Genomic DNA, 19,310 nt, shown 5'->3' with positions numbered 1-19,310 from the left:
TTGGGAATCGTCTTCACCCACACAGCCGCCCACACACTGACGTCAGCGCCACCTATCAACAGCAATAGAGCTCAGCTTTGGCCAGCGAAACACACACTGGCTGTAACACTCCTCACTCTGCAGTTCATTACCCAGGACTGTGAATGGTTATGTTGAATATTGATATGAAGGATTTAGACTTTAACGTTATTTCTTCTTTATCACTGATGAACTCTCAGCGTTGCATAATATACACTTGTTTTTTCAGCTAGTTCCTATTTCTTGTTTAATGGTTATAGCTTCCTTATCTGACTGCATTGTGCTTCTTTTTTTTATTAATGGCTTTGAATGTGTTTCAATGAAATGCTTTTACCACCAGTGTTTCATTGAGGGATACAGTTTGTGTGTAAAGATACATTTGTCCACATGAGGGCAGCACTGCACTGGGAGAAATACTGTGTAAACTGAATCAGCAGAGGAGGAAGAGTCAAGGCTGTTTAATAATTTTTTAAGTAAAAGAGGCAGAACTGGGAAAACAAATCCTCTATGAGAAGTCAAATTATCAATGTATCGATGGTATGAGTTATGCAGAAAAATTTCCCTGTCAGTGTTTTACTGTTATATAATGTATTATAAGTTTCTATGCTTCTAAATACATTTGAGTAAATCATATGTTATGAAGTCACCATATGTGGCATCTTAATCCATAAGTGAACTTGACTTAATTTAATGGCGTAAAAAGTATAATATTTAAGGTCATTGAGTTTTATAAAGTAACAAAGTAAAAATACTTGAGAACAAGTACCTGATACGTGCACTTGAGTAAATGTACCTAGTTCCAGTGGAGTTACACCACTTATATTCTCCATTCTACCTACCTCTGTCTACGTATGTGATTGCTATTTTTAAATTTCATTATCGTTGTTTTGCATGCTGACTTGTTTATTACTTTATTACTGACGCATTTTGTGACTTATAAAGGAATAAAGTAATACAAAATAAAAATGAATAATGGAATACATCATCTGCTATTGGTTGATATCAGAATAAACTGGAGCACACGTAGCAGCATCTTTTTATTTAAACTCTGAACAGAAACATTGCACATTTGCCTTTTCATGCCTTAAAGATTCCTTCAGTTTAGCCCGCTGTAAATAAATCCAGAGTCCAAACTGAGAGGGGAGAAGAAATACAAGAAGCACGTTACATCGCAAAAAGACGAGTAGAAGTCGGCCACGTCTGGAGACCTAATAGAAAAATAGAACAACGATATCCATAATTCACGTAACATGATGCAATAGAATTTAAGTCATGCATTTCTCCCGATGAGATAGTGTGTTTTACTGGTGAAGTTCGAAGTACGAGGTATTTGTCGGCTCACATGTTTGCTACATTAGCAAGTGGTTGGATTTAATACTGCATAAAACATGCAATTCATAATTCTTCTGGTTGACTTCAATTCAGCTCTTCAACTAAAATACAGTGGAGCACACAGATCCATGCCACACGATGACACAGTCCAATTAACACAACTCCAATTAACAAAGGTACAACACAATTCATAAGGCATACATGCCCCCGTTTAAAAAATACTTAGAATAATAACCATCAAAGGAAAATAACAGTTTGTGACTGGGCTCTTCAGTACTACAAGTCTTCAGTCCTCTATTAAATTAGTGAGCTTTGAAAAAAGACACAAAAAGAGATTTAAGGAAAAAGTCTCAGGAAATTCACATATTCGCTTTCTGAGAAAAGATTGAACGAGGGGATATAAGTCTCATTTCTGTCCGTTAAATAATACTAGAGTGAGCAAACTAGCCTGGTCCTGTACAATCATAAACTGTATATAAAGATGGACGACATGACCGCTTCCCTTAAGTGAAGCCAAACCGTCTTGATCGCCTCCTGCTGGCTGGCCGTGGTATGGATCATAAACCCTGCCTCCTCAATGCTAAGGCTCGTTTATGCTGCCCATGTGAATAAATAGAGATTTGTCCGTTTCATGTCACCATCACTGCCCACATACTTCCAGGGGTCTTTTACAATTGCATGGTTGCTAAGTCATACATCCACTAGAGGGCAGCGCAGAGTGGAGAGTTTCTGACAATAAACGGTGGAGGAGGATGTGATAATGCTCCTGGACGATGATTTTTTTGTCAAAATGTCTTCGTCGAGTCCTATGGCTGTCTCTCTTGAACTATTGGCTGCACTGCCACCCCACAATTGCTGGTGTTACTGCAGGCATTAAGGTAGTTCCTCTCACACTGATTGTTCAAGTGTTCATTTTTGGATGGAATCTCGCGACTGTGGCTTTATCGGCCGATCGAGACTCCCCAGACTCTGGCCTGAAACGACGTGATCTGTGCAAGATGACAGCGTTCGGGATACTTCGGCTTCATTTGGGAATAGTGGGAGGAAAAGGGGATGCGTCGTCCATCTTTATTTGCGGCCTGTGAAACAAAATCCGTCTACCAACACCTCTATAGCTCATTAATTAACTCATTGAATCTACTTTATTTTAAAAGTATAAAACAAGATGTGTGAAAATGACAATTTGCTGTTTTTTGAGAGATTATGTGTTGGAGTATTTCTTGGCAAAAAATACAACCACTGGAGACAGGAAATGTTTGGTGCTGGCAAACACAACATCTTGTACAGCAGCGAACTAGCCTTGTGAAAACTAGACAAGATGAAGTGTTAATGAGTTTTAGAGGCAGCTGATTTTACTGTAGGCTACTTCCTTATGACGGGGCTTGGCTAGCTGTTTCCCTTTGTTTCCAGTCTTTATGCTAAGCTAAGATAAGTGGCTGTTAGCACATTTGAGACCAACAGAAAGCGAGTAGGTGTATTCCTGAGAACTTTGGTGTATTTCTGTTGCATTAGGAACTACTGTGTGTTACGTTATGTTTGAGCTGTCAGTGTTTAATCAGTTGATGGGTAGAAATGTATTTATCTATGATTCCAGAATATCTTCATCAAGGCACATTGTGTGTGTGTGTATGTGTTTGTGTGACCAGTGAGACCCTGCATTTATAAAACTGGGCAAAATAGATTTTCCATACGTATATATAATGTCAGTGCGTTGTGGCTAACATGGGGTCGAGACAAAACTGCAGTCATTGGTTTTACAAATTCGGGCAAAAGAAACACAACGTCATGGTTCAACACGTATTTCCATACTAACTAAGAATCAAGGTGAGGAGGCCATGCATTTCCATTAGGATCTTAAAACAAGGCACAGGAAGGGGGGGGGGGGGGGGGGGGGGGGGGGCGGAGCACTCAATTTGCATTGCAAGCATTGTCACAGGTCCTGCTGTTCCTGCACCGCTTTTATCCTTCAGAGACTCTACAGCCTTACAATCCAGAGCCTTTTCAAACAGCACTTAACTCAACTGCCTATGTACAAATTTACAAAAAAACAGATCTCTGTCACTCTGGACAAAATGTGAGCAACAAGGAGGTACCGGGAGCGAAAAAACCAACCACGGCAGAGGCGAATGTTCCTCTGCGATATTCTTCATGCCTTTGTGTGCAGAAAATGGGTCCAATGCCCAGAATAGTTGGAGTTAGCTCACTGGTTGACATGTTGACACAGTGCTTTGAGTTTCCGTTCTGACATGGTGTCATCAGCTGATTCGTGGCCGCTCCGACAAGCGTGCCCGACACAGCTCTGTCAGCCCTCAGCACAACGGGAAGACTGAAGGGAGCAGAAAAACCTCTATGATAGCGCCGCACTCAAGTCTAAAGCTCGTCTCTAGTAGCAAAAGCGAAGAGGAGCAGAGCCCAACAACCTCTGCATGCACTGCACTGCACTGCCTCTGTTGCAGGCTGCATTTAAGAGGAAAGAAGCCTAAGACATCAACTCGCAGGTGGCGACAGAAGCTAACTAACAGGTTTGGAGGCTGTGCCGTCGGCCTCGCCACCGCTGCAGCAGGGTGAGCTGTCGGTTGTGGCCACGGTGCAGCCGCTGGTTTCTGTGCCGTCCACGCTGCACTGGCTGGAGGGCCCAGACACGCTCTGGCCACGTTGTCTCTTCCTGTTCAGCTCCTCCCATTTGTCCCTGTTCGCTCGGATCATGTCGAGCATCGGCTGGAGTTTGGGATTCAACTTGACCAGAGTCTGGAGAGAGAAAGAGGGAGAGAGGAGAACACTTAATGTCTACAGTGTTATAGTGTAATATATAGTCTTAAAAAACGTTATCTACCTCCATCGAGGAGCTCATTTGTCAGGATAACCCAAAAACTAAAGGACGGATTATAACAGATTTTGGAACTCAGGCACGAAACCATTACATTTTGGTGCAGACTTTTTACTATTGTGAGATCAGGCTTTTTTTTTTTTACATTTTCTTCAATTTCTCAGAGAATAATTCATGGATGCTAATGAAAAATAATCAGGATTTAGTGAATTAAATATTGTTTGATAAGGAGACTGTTGGCCCCTGGCGGCAGTTTTATCTCTCTTGAGTGCCATTCTAGTTATATACTGTTTTTTATGGACGTGTGCATGGACTTGAATTGAACTGGAAACAGCAAAAGCATCACTAGCATAAAAAGGAACAGAATCTGTGACTCATAAATTACAAATTATATTCACAAATCTAAAGCAATGTCTTTCTTAAAAATAATACTTTGTGATGCTAGAAATGCTAATTTGGTTATGGTAACCTAGTACAAACACAAGCTTCAGCTAATGCTATGGGTAATGTGATTGGATATTAAAGTAATAATGGCATTTACCTAAGAATTGGGTACATTAACCTAAGGACAAAGATTATAACCAGGTATTTGTTATTCTTTTAGAGAACGTGACGCTCAGCTCAGTGACTTGAATGTACATGGGTGGCACACACCAGTGTATATAAACCAGGGCTAGAGAAGCAGCACATTGTTCATCAAACGCAGCTTTTAGTATATGTGCAAAGCAAATTAAACAAAACCACACAAGACCCGGCAACACACAGTCGCTTGACAGCAGCGTTCCATTAAATGGCTGCTCTTTACAGATTAGACGCACATGTATGACTGAGATTAGCTGCGTTTGTCATTTTTTCCCTGCGCCAAACTGTAAATGGCAGATAAGTAAAATAAATTACCTGTGGGTAATTTATTAAAATGACAGGAGGGATTGTGTTCCCTCTGTTCTGCTAACACTGTCGCCTGCTGGATTTCCAGGGATGCCTGTGTGATAACTTATTGTTTCATTAACCCCGTTTCATGTGGAGCTATAACACATGGGCCTGGGTCCCACATTAGAAACAATACAGTCTTTCATTTATTCACACATGTATAGGAGGAGAATGGGCAGCCATTGTGTAAATGAATAAAATAAATAGGTGCATCTACAGTAGGTTGTTGTTTTTTGCAGGAAAAAGGGAAAATCACATCTGCAGCTGCCATTTAACTAAGTTTAAATGAAGGCCAACAGTTTGCATTTATAGTCAGAGAGAGTGTTTTCACTACGTAAGAACAATATGATTCATAATTTCTACTCATACGTGATGTTATAATTCATAATGCAGTAACTGCAGGAATGTGTGTGCTACTAATCTTGAAGCCGTTCATCTGTGATCAACATGAGAGCGCAGCATGGATTTCCATTTCTACGATTTGAGATAAAGCCGATGCACATTTCTGGAGTCAGGCTGCCTCTGCTCCGCTCCCCACTCCTGATGTATGTCTGTCTCATGTGTCTGTGCACTAATGTAGAAGTGAAATGATTCATTAAACATCTGGATCAACAGAAAATGAATCCAGGGCTTTTTTGGTTTTAGCCAAAAATGTCAAATGTCTGATTCCAGGTCCTGAAATGAAAGGATTTGATGCTTAATGAGATTGTCAATCAGTGATTTGGGGGAAAAAATATATCTATTATCTCTCTCCTCCTGATCTCCCACCCAGCCCTCCTCCACACTGGTTTCGGTTGTGCTCTCATATGTTTGCTTGTTGAGGGACCTGTTGGCTTTCTCTATCATCTTGATCTTACTATGTAAAATGCCTTGAGATAATGTATGTTGTGATTTGGTGCAATACAAATAAAATTGAATAGAATTATCTTAAACCATCATCAAGACATGGGCTCTGGAAAACTGGCATTTTCCACAATTTTCCGACATTTGCTGTGGTGGGTTAATTAATGAATCATAAATGTTTCTATTAATATTACTGTTATTATTATGAACTCAGAACAGATAATCAGTAACAGTTACAGTTTTGATCAGATTCACCCTAAGAATGTGTTAACCTCCATGTTAGTGTTTATACTAATCAAGAAAATCATCAACAGATTAAACTATATTAAAAAAAATGTAATACATCAGTATATAAACATGTAATAAAGTATTTATAACATATAACAATGTAGATGTATGCAAATGTAAGGGATTTTTAAGAGTCAATGCAAAATACATTCAGTAATCATGAAATATCTATATTATATATAACATTAGAAACGACTCATGGAGTAGTACAGGAAGAGTTATGGTTGTCAACAAATAATGTATAAATACTTATATCTACTTATAACTGTGTCATAGGGTAAAATAAACCATCTGTTACACCTTTGTGTTGTGTTTAAGTTGTGTCTCATGTTTAAGTTGTGTCTCATGTGCATCAGTGAAGGCACATTTCAACTTTTCATCATCACACTGCGATGGCATGTGGCCTACAAACATCAACAAACTACAAAACAGGAAGTCACTGATTCTTTACAGATTGGTCTCGTCTGCGGGTTGAAAGAACATGATCCTCTGGAGGAGGGCAATTCCATCTCTCTCTCTCTCTCTCTCTCTCTCTCTCTCTCTCTCTCTCTCTGCAGGACACGTCCCCTCGGTGGGACACTGTCACTGGTTTGCAAAGCATTATTATTCCACTGATGTAGGAAGGAGAGGGGAAGCGAGAGAGACTGTCACATTCTGGGGTGTGGAGATGGAAGGTTATATAATGGGGGGGGATTAATATTCCACGAAGTAGCGAGCCACCACCAGGAGGAGGAGATCAGTGAGATCAAGAACGAGATCTCTTCCGCCCACGGACACAAAAACCCTGCCGCCTCCGAACTTCCTCTCCTCTCCCCCTTGCAAGTTTAATTGGCAGCAGCAGCAGACTGATCGTAAGCTTCCATATCTGCATTCTCCAAACATCACATGGAGCAGTGTGGAAACAACCCCCCTACACACACACACACACACACACACGCACACACACACGCGCACACACACGCGCACACACACACACACACACACACAGACAACACAGACCACTTTGAAGCCTTTTTATCTGCACTTCACAGACAGCAACAATGGTGAAAGCAGAGCACAGATCACAGTCTGCTCCAACTTTACACCCTGATTCAGAGATAATTCAATAGCGAGGGGATGATCTATTGTTTGTTGACTAAAACTAATGTGTGTTTTAATGTGACAGCACAGAGGAGGAGGAGGTCTTGTGCTACAAAAGCAGACAAATCGCCCCGTTGCTCAGAGAATGAATGAACTATTTCATCCTCGACTTCTTTCACGACTCCTCCTCGTGTTTGACTTTCATGAATTTGCCTTCCACGCTCCTCAGCTCTTAACAGACCTCATCTCCTCGGTGAAGTCGGCCTTCTTCCTCCCACACAGCCACCGCTGCCGGCAAGAGGGAGGGGCAGGTGAGCGCTCTTGACGTCATTCAGTAACACAGGCGCACGCATTGCTATACCAGCGAGGACTTCTGTATAGATTTCCATTATCTGTGCAGGGTATAATTCCCTCAAAGATAATCTCTAGCTCTCTCTCTCTGCTGGCTTCTTACAATAAAATCAGTTTGTTTTTCTTTATACGTCTCTAAAGAAAAAGCCTGCAGTCAAGAGCGAGTCCTTCATTCATTACTGTGCAGGGAAGCTGTTTTGGACCTAGATTTCTTCCAAACTTGGCCCACATCCGGCCCACATACCAACAAGAGGTACTAAAGGTGGCCCGGATTAGCTTTGTGCTATATGAGCCATGTTCACCATTCAGCACATAGGCCACTTTAGGTTCACATCCAGATTACAGCCTGCCTAAAGCACCACGTTTGCCAAAAAAGGCCGAGATTTGTTTCAGGATATTTGGGCAACATTTGGTATTTTACAAATGGGCCACTTTAAGCTCACATCCATTTTGTCCGGGCCACAAGAAGGCCAGAAGTGCCGCATCTTTGCCAGGAATGGTCCACATCCATATACTGTCTTACCAGGAGGGAATTATCAAGACTAACACCAGAGATCTTTTCACACACTCTACTTACTACCTTAGAGTTGACATAGGACGGTCCACTTGGGCGGTCAACTTCTATTTGCCAGTTCTGGGCCACAAGTAAGCCATAGCAATACCACGCATGACACAAAGGAGCCAAACGTGGCCAGAATTTGTTCGGGGATATTTGGGCTGTATTCACCATGAACCACATGGGCCAATTTAGGCGCACACCTATTTTCTCTTGGGCCAGAAGTACAGCATCATCGCATGAATTGGCCCACATTCATACGCTATTTTACTGCCGAGGGATTTAACCCACCTAAAATCATAGCTCTGTTCACACATGAGTTTTTTTTTCTGCAGTTGGAAAGTGCGCACTCATTCTGCTAGGATGAGACCTTGGAGTTGTCTCAATGAGAAATCTGTGGCTGCAAAGAAAAGCTGAATAGCTGTCAGTGACAGTTTCATTGCTGGCGTCAATATAGGGGGACAATAACCCAGGAAGGACGGCAGCTCAGCACTATAGTCCGAGGCTGATGTGTGTGTCAAGTGCAACACAAAGGAGGCCCGAGAGCGGCAAGTGTTACCTCGTACAGCGGCGCGCAAATTCCATCAATCCACTCCAGCTGTAGCCCCGGCAACTCGTCCTTCCGGTTCCGATCAAAGATGGCCTGAAACCCAGCAGACAAAACAAATTGAAGTTGCACCTACATTTGTGCTCACACTGGAGAAACAAAGGGGAAATGCAGTTCCTATGTTTACTATGAAATCAGGCTCATGCTCCCTAATGTGCCGCTTGGGTTAAAGACAACTGAGTTTGTTTCATGTGATGTATTTTTCTATTCTTCTTCATTCTCCTGCAGCCGAAAAACTTAAAGAGGCTCCACCGAGGCTGCGCTTTAGAGATAGTTACTGGGCTACGACTTTAGAAGTTAATATTTAATTTCCAACGCCCACACACGGAGTGTTTAAGGTTTGACACAAGCGGCGGACCGGAGGCTACTGCATTAGTTATTTCAGAGAGGAAGCAATGTGGCCTGCTCGATTAGTCAACAGCCATTAATTGCGAACAGAAAGGCTGCTGTTTTTTCCCCCTCCCCTTTAAGAACTTGCAGCACAGTTGAGCCTTCAAAGCTCCTCAATCAAACAGACAGTGGGCTACTCTGCTCCTGTGCTGTGGCTTTGAGGATGATATGAATAAGTCATGAATTAAGATAAACATCTTCATTACGGCCAAAGTCTCGTTCTGTTTTTTGTTATTATTATTGTTACTCTGGATGAGAAAATAAATGTATTTATTATCTCTGCCAAGGACATCATGTGTTCACCCCTGTCTGTTAGTTTGTAAGTTGGTTTGTGTGTTTGTGAGCAGGATTACACAAAAACTTCTGAACAGATTAGCACAGAATTTGGTGAAAGGATGTAGTATGGGTCAGGGATGAGCCCATTCAATTTAGGTGTGAATCCGGATCAGGGGGTGGATCCATGATAATTTGTTCTTCTTTGGAAGATAAGGCTTTTTTTTTTATGTTCGCCATTTTTCCCAAGAAATGATTCATGGATATTGATGTAAAGAAATCAGGCACATTTGGTGTTTTGTGGAGGTGAGCTCTCTACTCAGTACGATTCTAGAGATTTCATCTGGGTTTGTTTGTTAGTTTGCAGAATTGTGCAAAAATCACTTAACTGAATTCAATGTCACTTGGTGGCAGGATGCTTTATGGGAGAACCGGTAATTTTTTACTGCAAATCCAGGATTTTGTTTCACTTTCTTCAACATCACAAAGTGTTTTTCAACATCTACCTTGATTTCTCTGAGAATAATTCATGGATGTGCATGAAAAAATATGTCAAATTTAGGGAACTGGTATTTATGAGTGTGTGCAATTTGATGAAAATCCATATAATAACCTGGATCTATTAAATCTAAATGTTTCATAAGGCTGTGGACTACTGGGCCTTGGCAAAGTATAGAAGAGCTTCAATACAACACAAAGCTTTCTGTGTTTACAGCTAAATAAATAGAAAGGTCAGTGTTTGTTGTGAATCCTATGCAGAAGGTTTTTTTTTTTTTTTTTTTAAAGAATTATTGTCTGCAGTTCTGCTCTGGGCACAGCAGAGAGTCAGTGGAGCGGTCAAGCTGACAATACACTTTTCTCACATAGAGACACAAGCGCTCATGTCTCCTACGCAGTCAGTGTATATATATATATATATATATATATATATATATATTCATATATAAATCTATAGAACTGCAAGAAAATAGATTTCCAGCACCATGAGCCTGGGGAGGTCACAGAGGTGAGACAAACTGCAAAAAGCACTAAGCTGCAGAAGGAGACAGCTCGGTGCACTCACCGAGGGTGTGAGCTTCAGCTCCGATCTCTCTCGGTCGCCCTGCTCGAAGAACTCGCTGGTCACCAACTCTGCCACCTGAAAACACAGAGGCAGGACAGCAACTGTTTTCATGGTCCTGTGGTCTGTCTGCTGAATGCTGAAAGATGAATGAGCTCAATGCATCAGATCATCCTGGTCCGTAAACTTTGCCCTCACGGTTCTCTAAAGTCCAAATATACCACATTGCTTCGTTTGCCCAAACAACAGTCCACAACAAAACATTTCTTTCTAATTGCAAAAGACAAAGAAAAACAGCAGTTCCTCACTATTAGATTCTGGTGCAGGGGCAATTTGTGGTGTTATGTCATGAAAAATGTATAATTTATAGCTGAGTAGACAGATTTTATATTTATATTTCCCACCTTGCGTGATATGTCCCAAGGTTTAGTGACAGCACCGAGATCACACGCCGTCATCATCATGGACCTGAGGGAATCAGACACACAGGTTTATTTAATTCGGTTTTATTTCAACCTCTTTAATCTTAAGAAGATAAAGTATTCGTTATCTCTGTGTGCAGAACATTACCTGCACATGTCTCTATGAGCCTTCACATTCCAGTTGTATTCTCCTTTGCTGACCAGCTCAAAGAACGTGTTTCTGTTCCTGCAGAGAAACACAATGTCCACTCGTGAAGGTGTACATTACACAAAAACCACAAGGGGGCGGTAGTATCTAAAAGAAGCCTACAACGAACAGCATAAAGGAACTGGGCAGTTTATTGTGAAAGTGGAGATTTAACAGTTTAATAAACATACTCAAAGTAGAGTGTGAGGTCTGTGGCCAGGATGGACTGTTTGAGCAGCTGCATGAGGTCCCCGTACTGCGTGGACGACAGGTTGGAGAAGATGTTGTGACCCTGTGGAGAAAAACACTGCACGTCACTTTACTGCCTGAACACAAAGAGCCTGATATAACATTTCAGCTCCCATTTCTGTTCCCTTATTTGCAATTAATGAATAATATAATTGAATAACAACTGGACTGTTGTATCAAGCTGATCTGTCATAGTCTAGTCTATCTGTTTCTGTTCCATAATGATTCTGACGCAATTATTGCTAAATGTATTCATTTTTAGGATTTAGGGATATTCCTTTTTTAATTATTAGCTTAATTTTTAAAATCAATTATCATCTTCTAATAACCCACTTGTTCCCCAGATTTGCTCACTGTTTGCTTCGTACAGGGATTTGGGTTAACGGATAAATGTCTACTACAAATTACCCTCTGTGTCAACAACAGATGTATCACAGAGATAAAGAAAACGTTATCTGAGATTTTCTTTGTTGAAAGTTTTAAATGGTTTTGTATTTGTGCAGCTCAGTTTAAGCTACAGCCTGGTTCCACACCTCTTAATTCTGCAGATCAATTCAATAATTGAATTATTCAAATGAATAAAATCTGTATAATAATAGTTTGAGCACAATGGCAAATCATTAAGATTATCAAGATGTACTTGATTTTATGAAAGGGAAATTTAAATTAAGGTTAGTTGTCTTCTATTTGAATATGTTGTCAACACGTGTCAAACCTTAGACATTTTGGTCTGTTATATAAAGGAAAGCACATTACTAACAACCTCCTTCCATTGATTCATTTGTGTATATAGTGTGAGTATATATATATATGTATATATATATTGTTGTATATTGATCCCTATAATGGAGTGAAAGAAAATGGCATCACTAATCTCTGAAAGCAATCCCACAATGCAATGTGTCAAATTTAATAGATGTGAAAATTACAGTTGTGCAACTCCACAGCTGTCAGTGGTAATGACACAATGACACTGATTCATAATCTCAATTTACTTCGCACTGTGGAGTAAAGTGTTGAGTGTTTGTGAATGGAATAATGAATCGGTGAGCCAGGGAGCCCATTCCGCTTTTCTACTTTGACTCTGTCATTAATAAAGAAGGTTTGCACAAGGTACAAACGTGTGAATGGATCGGTGGTGGACAGGAGGGAACCCAGCAGCTCGGCTCTTAATAAGTGAGCAGCATCTCCCACTGGAGACTCTGTCATTAAAACCTCTCCCCCCGCTATGTATTATACATTCATTCACTACTTAGACACCTCCCTCTGGAGGAGGAAGAGCCTCTGTGGAGAACATGGAGGGTGAAGCGGTGATGACAGTGAAGGGCCAGAATGAGACGATTGATAATGAGCCGTAAAAATAAACTAAAATATCTTTTAAACTGACAGTTTTCTTTCAAAAGCTGACAATTCCAGTATGACACTTGCTCAGCCCCCCCCCCCCCCCCCCCCCCCCCCCCCCCGTGAATCCCTTTCATCAGCTCGTGTGCTCACATGAAATATTGAGCCATGCAACAGCAGAGACACATCACACTTCTCTCGTTCTGTCACAACTGGAGCGGATGGAGGAGGATGGCGAGTGAAATAGGAAGTGGAACCGGCGAGAGGAAAGTGATGGCTACAGAAGGGAGCGGCTGACGTTTCAAAGTTAGCATTTTAATTAGTGGTTGGAGAGGGCCGGCCGATTGGATCGCGAGCTTTCTCCTCTACTTGAGTCAGCCCCGCTATTCATATATATGCTAATAGGACAGTGGTAGTTCAGACCCAGTATCAACGGAAACCATTATGATGTTCCGAGCAAACATTTGTCAGCTTATACTGTGTTGTCAGCACCAGGATAACGAAGACGCTGGAACCTAAGCCTCATGTGAGCTGCTCCCGCCAAACATCGTTAATTACAACCGCACGCAAACCCGGTCACCTGGTAAAATGTCTCTCTCAGCCAATTACCACCAAATCTATCGCCTCTGTAATTACATGGATTTGAGGGCAGAGCGAGCGATTCTTTACTCGGTCACATACAACAGACATGGAGCCACCATATGGTTACCTTCAGGCTCAGTGGGCAAAAACTCAACATCTTTCTAAGGAAAGGTGGACGTCAACTTTTTGATTAATGTACATGCTTCTAGCGAGTAAAGACAAAGGTATAGTGTATAAGAAAACTTTGAAACTTTGATACTAGGCAGCAGAAAACCAAAACTTGTCCATTTAAAAAAAGATGTATGTAATTTATCAACCTTCGAGTTCATGGTCGCTGGATAGAACCTGAGGACAGACCAGGGCTAGCTGTTTCCCCTTGTTTCCAGCCTTTATGCTAAGCTAAGCTAGCCTCACACTGTGTGGCTTTACAATCCAATGTTCAATCAATAAATGTAGATTTTTTATATATACATTTGTTGCGATTATGATTTTGTTTCATCAGAAAAGAGTTTATTTGATTTACTTTACAGCTTAAAAACATAATTTAGGTGCGTATAGTTTCTCTCTGAGTGCTTTTAATGTAGAATTTTTTTACTCTCGTCCCACTCACTGAACTGACACACAATTCAACCATGGATATTACCAAAAATCCCCGGCTCCCTGAGCGAGAAGAGCTGCTGCGGTAACTAATACCCCAAACTCTGCTTAGAATTCTTACTTGTTCAAACTGAATATTGGAGATAAACTTTGGTTTTTAATGACTTCTGGGTCTTTTCAACCGAAACGCAGTTCAGCATTACTCTTTAAGACCAATCTTTAAAAATATGGCTTCTCCACAGGTGGAACAGTGTTAAAGGGTTTAATACGCAGTGGCAAATGCTGTTTGAAAATCATAACACAAAGTGTATTGCACAAATACAACATGCAGTTGTAGAATGCAATTATGGCAGAAGCTTCATGAAAACGTTAGCGCACCTCACTCTGCAGGATCATAACAGCGTGGTTGAAGTGGTGGTGCTCCAGTGTAGCAGAGGTCCCATAAAGCAGAGCGAGGGCTGAGCCCGTCCTGACACACACACACACACACACACACACACACACACACACACACACACACACAAACACACAGACACACAGGGATCAAAAAGACGGATAACATCATCAGCATTTAACACATACTGAGAAGCAACGTCTGCTGTTGAGTCTGTTGTAATTCCCTCAACCAATTCACTCTGCACGCTGTCGCCAACTTAGGGCTCAGTAATAAGAGTCATAAACCCAAACTGCAGTTGAATTTCAACTCATCAACATTGACTATGATCCTTTCAATTGGAGTAGAAATACTGAGGTTTGTATAGGCAGTCAATAGAGCCAAGGTTTTTAAGTTTGGGAAATTCTGTGTTTTTGTAATATTCGTTCTGCATTCTTTCATTTTTCGTTTTGATATAATTTCCACAGCAAAAGAAACTCTGAAATGCTCCCAATGAGAATTTAAAGAGAGGACAAACAACACCTCAAACTACAAGAAGTGAAGATGGCTGCAGTAGGTCGGAGAGAACATTCCAAAAAAGATGTTCAATGTGTACGTCAAAGCGAAAAGACGACACCTTTATTATTTGCTCCTTTGTCTTTTGTCTCCAGAAGAACATTCTGAACTCCAAAGTCGTCTATATTCAGGTAATTTATATCAACATAATGATCAAACTCTATTTCTAACAGCTGATGTGATGAAACTGGCAACACAAGCATTTTAACACTGAGACGAGTCCTCATGGAAACAAACAAATAGGTCAATTGAGACTTGATCAACAAAATAAAAACAAAATCTTGTCTGAAATCCTTTTTTTAGTCTGCCGATAAAAGTATCAAAACTATTCCCATTAAAATGTCTAATTAAGCTTATGATTATGTGTCCACCTGGTCTTCCTCTTGCTTTCAGATTAATTTTTACAAAAACAACCTCAGTGAGGAAAGAGAAATTTAAGCAATTTGACATCAGTTTTAGCTGCTGATCTAAATGTGCGCAGAGTCTGCAGTGTATACTGGCTCTTCATTAGGCAGGCCCTTATATAAGCCTTACACAACTTCCCTCTTGACTCTTGCTGATCTGGGTTGAACTGACAGCTGCAGGTGGACAAACAGACGGTAAACTGTGTGTGGGAGGGAGCGTGTTTATGTGTGTGTTTGACACCAAAGGACAGAAAGTGGGGAACACTCACTTTGCCTGGAAAGCGTTGTTGGTGCCCCTGTGGTCCAAGTCGTGGCACACACAGCCGACTATAAGAGCCAAGATCTCCACCTCTGTCAGAGTCTCCTGGAAGCCCGCCGTCTGATTGGCACAGATGAGAAAACACACACACACACTATGAGGAAAACAACCGCATCTCTTCTTCTCTTATTCTGCGAAGCTGTGAGGAGAACATTGAATAAAAATGGAAAACACTCCAACAGCAGCAGCAGCATCCTGAAGAAGAAAAAACCGTATCTCCCTAAAATGCCAGTGGGACTGCGGTAACGCAGTCACACTGGGAGATTTATGGCTTGGATGAATGGGTTCTGGAGGCCATGTGCTGAGTGAGTCACTATAGGTCATTGTCGGGGTAGAGGCAAAGATAGCACAGCCCTCTCTCTCATTAAAACACATGGCAGGAGAGTGCAGGGGTCCAGAACAGCTTACACACGACTATTTCATTTTCCTCTGCCAATAATCAATTCAGATGGGACACCGTGTATTAATGCAGCGCTTGATTTAATGAAGTACACCGCGCTGTTTGTGTTAAAGTGTGTGTTATAGTGTGTTGCCCCAAGGACCCAGATGAAATGCATGAAGTCATTCTCCTGGGGTCTCTATTTAAATCAACGCCTCTGTTTGGCTCTGCACAGAATGGGCTGTCTGTGCCATTAGCAACGCAAAGAAGGTTTAACTCAGTGATTTGAGCGCAGGTCAAACAGAAATGTATCATGAGCCGTCTCACTTTGACAGAACGGGGCATCGATAAGCCCTGAGGTGGTGCATCATCACCGGACACTTGATTAACCTTAACTCCTGTTGATACACAGATTTGTATTCCTTCATTGGAGGTTTATGAAATATTTGCAAAATATAGCAGATCTCCTAATCTCAGCCAAGCAGGTTAGGTTTTCACCCCTCTCTGTTGTCTGTCGGTTGGTTTGTTTATAAGCAAGAATACGCATGAAATTTGTTGGAAGGATCACTCAGCCATTGTCACAATGAATTAGTTTGTATCTCTGCTTTTGCTGAGGGCGTCATTTGAGTGGGCGGCCCATCATTGTAGCTCAGAAAAACCATTAAGTTTTCACACCGGTTATTATGACACTTTAACGTGAAATAAATTGAAAAATGACCTCCGGACCTCAACATAGTTTTACAGTCAGCTTTAAAAAAGAAGCTTCCAATCTGAATGTGTTCATGTTAAACTTAGGTCACTTCTATCTCTCTGAAGCGCTAAACACTAGACTTTTGAGCACAATACTGATGTTTTTATGATTAATTTGCATATGTTTAAGATTATATCCTTTTTCTTTGCGCATTGTAACCATGCACATATTGGAAAGAGATGTCAAGGTGTTGTTTAATTAAAACACATTTTGTCACACCAACACAGCGTCTATGTTTTTTCCACAGAGTTGATAAGACCCCGGAGTCGGACCAATGACTTCACAACTCTGGAAATGGGACCTTCGGAAGTGCATGTCAACGTATCTGATTCGTAAACTGATCTGGAGTTAGCATGATCTTTACCGTTAACATGGCAAACATGCACTGGCAGACGTTGAAGGCGTGTCTCCAGTTGTGGTAAAGGACCATTCTGTAGTTTTTTCGGACAGTCAGCAGCCATCTGCACAGCGTCTGGAGGGGAAGACCGAAGAAAGAAACGAGCACAGTTGTCAGCAGTCGTGTTCTGGGGGGAAATTCTGTCAGGTATTCAAAGGAGATAGACAAAGATGGTCGCTGGTCTTGTACCTCGTAGTCAATCTTGAATTTCTGCACCATTCCCAGCTCCATGAACATCCTCAGAGCGGCTGTTATCATGGCGTCGACATCCAGAGAGAAATCGTCAAAGGACAGCTTGTCGATGCCCAGCTCGCAAACCAGGGGGATGTTAGCAGCCTGTTTCGTCATGTTAGCATATGAAGAAAATAAACATAGAGGAAAAAGACAATACGAGTTCAGGGAGGTCAGAGGAGGCTGTGCCGTTTTCTCATGATACGTGGAAATATGGAGATATGCTAATTAAGACTCCGAGGATTCATTTGGTGAGGGTTAAGATTAATGAGGGAAGATTTCACTGTTATTTTCCTTTCAGAGCTCATTGACACACACAGTTGTGCGGCAGTAATCATGAGCTCCCCCCCTCCCCCCCACACACACAATTAAACAAACAAAAACAAAAACACACAACACATACGTGATTCCAATTAACCCCAAGCAGCCATGTCTCCTCTCTTCAAAGTGGTCTAATGAGGACGACGCACAGATATTTCCCCTATGGCTCTTGTCAGCTTTTATATTGTGTCGTGACGTAACCTGCATTTCATAAAAAGGAGTCAAAGCTGTGTGAGAGAAATCTGTGTTGCACTCTCAGTGTACCCTGTTCCCTGCCCGTGTGACAGCTTCCAGAGCCGCGGTGTTTCCCTCTCTAGCGTTCGCCTGTCAGGTCAGCATGTCTTCTCCTCTCTCTTAATTCACGGCCCCAGGTTAAAAAAAAATTCAGCCAGGTCTGTGTGCCTGCGCTTAGGCTTGACTCCGAATGTAGAGCAGTTACGAAAGAAAGCGCGGGGGGAAAGGCAGGAGGCAGAGCTCGACGCTGGATGAGGGGGCTGGGAGATCACACAGTCACACTGGAAAGCAGGGTTCCTACTTCATGCTAATGGCCACAGGGGGAAATCCAACACATGGAAGTGCAGGAAAATAGGTCATATCTATATTTCAGAAATGTCACGCCAATTAAAATGTAGATATTTCCATTTTTCATCTGTGTAAATAATGCATTGGGAATGATTGCCCGTTGATTGGAGTAATCCATTTCAAATAGCACAATTAGTTTATTTTCACTGGGGAATTCTTGGCCCATATTTATGCTTGACCTGCGTGCCGCGGTTCTTTGGAGGAACCCGAGAATGAAGCCTGGATGACAGGCTGTCAATAATTCCTCTGTATTGCCATAGATTCCCCCCCCCCCCCCCCCCCCCCCCATTAAAGTTAATGAGATATTGTTATTTAATTAGAAAGTATATCTTAATTAAAAGGCCCATGAGCAACAAAAATGCATTGTGGGCTAAATGTCCGAGAGTTTACCTTCCTGTAAACCATTACATTTAAACATCAGATAAATCTATTTTACTGCAGTTGTTTTTGTTTCACACAACAAAGGGGTTCAGTCAAATTATAATGCACCTTTAATACTGTTATTGTCTGTGATATGTCTTAATTGATATAACAAAACAACATATAAGGGAACACAGTGAGAAGGAGAACAATGAAATTATATTACTGCAATTATCTGCACCACCAGAGAAAAGCTGATAATCATAAATTGTAATCCACACCAGGAGTAAACACACACTGCAGACTACAGGAGACGCCGTCCGCAGCAGAACGCAGGCAATGACGTATGCAACCTATTTTGTCAAAGGATGTGTTGGATTACTCCGGTTCACTAGGATGTAGGGAAAGAGTCCAAATCATCCCTCATCCTCTGCTTTGTGGGAGAAGAGTCTTTTTGTACAGTTATTCGGCTGCAATTTCCCTTTGAGCAACATTAAGGGAAAACACACTAAAGGGAGGTCATTAGTTAGTCAGAGAGCAGCATAAAAACCCCATTGAAATTCATGGATACCCGTGGACATAGAAAAACAGGTAAGTTTTCTCCTTGAAAATGCACTAGAAAATCTTAGTTGCAGATAAGGGGGGGAAATAAGCAACAAAGAGAACCTGTGCTCACTGGAATTT

General features: G+C 41.6%; 1 protein-coding gene across 1 annotated transcript in view; it reads right to left on the bottom strand.

Moving 5' to 3' along the window:
- Window positions 1-3,861: 3,861 nt before the first annotated feature.
- The window catches only part of pde11a (phosphodiesterase 11a), a 37,003-nt gene continuing 21,554 nt past the window's right edge, over window positions 3,862-19,310 (bottom strand). Inside the window, exons 11-20 of the mRNA XM_053440752.1 lie at window positions 17,322-17,468; window positions 17,100-17,207; window positions 15,556-15,665; window positions 14,312-14,402; window positions 11,356-11,456; window positions 11,126-11,203; window positions 10,960-11,023; window positions 10,559-10,633; window positions 8,785-8,868; window positions 3,862-4,098 (exon numbers count right to left, since the gene is read on the bottom strand). Coding sequence (XP_053296727.1) covers window positions 3,862-4,098; window positions 8,785-8,868; window positions 10,559-10,633; window positions 10,960-11,023; window positions 11,126-11,203; window positions 11,356-11,456; window positions 14,312-14,402; window positions 15,556-15,665; window positions 17,100-17,207; window positions 17,322-17,468 — 1,095 coding nt within the window. The remainder of the gene's footprint in view (window positions 4,099-8,784; window positions 8,869-10,558; window positions 10,634-10,959; window positions 11,024-11,125; window positions 11,204-11,355; window positions 11,457-14,311; window positions 14,403-15,555; window positions 15,666-17,099; window positions 17,208-17,321; window positions 17,469-19,310) is intronic.

This window comes from Pleuronectes platessa, chromosome 14 (assembly GCF_947347685.1).
Source record: "Pleuronectes platessa chromosome 14, fPlePla1.1, whole genome shotgun sequence".
Classification (NCBI taxonomy): domain Eukaryota; kingdom Metazoa; phylum Chordata; class Actinopteri; order Pleuronectiformes; family Pleuronectidae; genus Pleuronectes; species Pleuronectes platessa.
The sequence above is the reverse complement of the archived record's forward strand: the minus strand, read 5'-3'. Positions and strand labels throughout refer to the sequence as shown.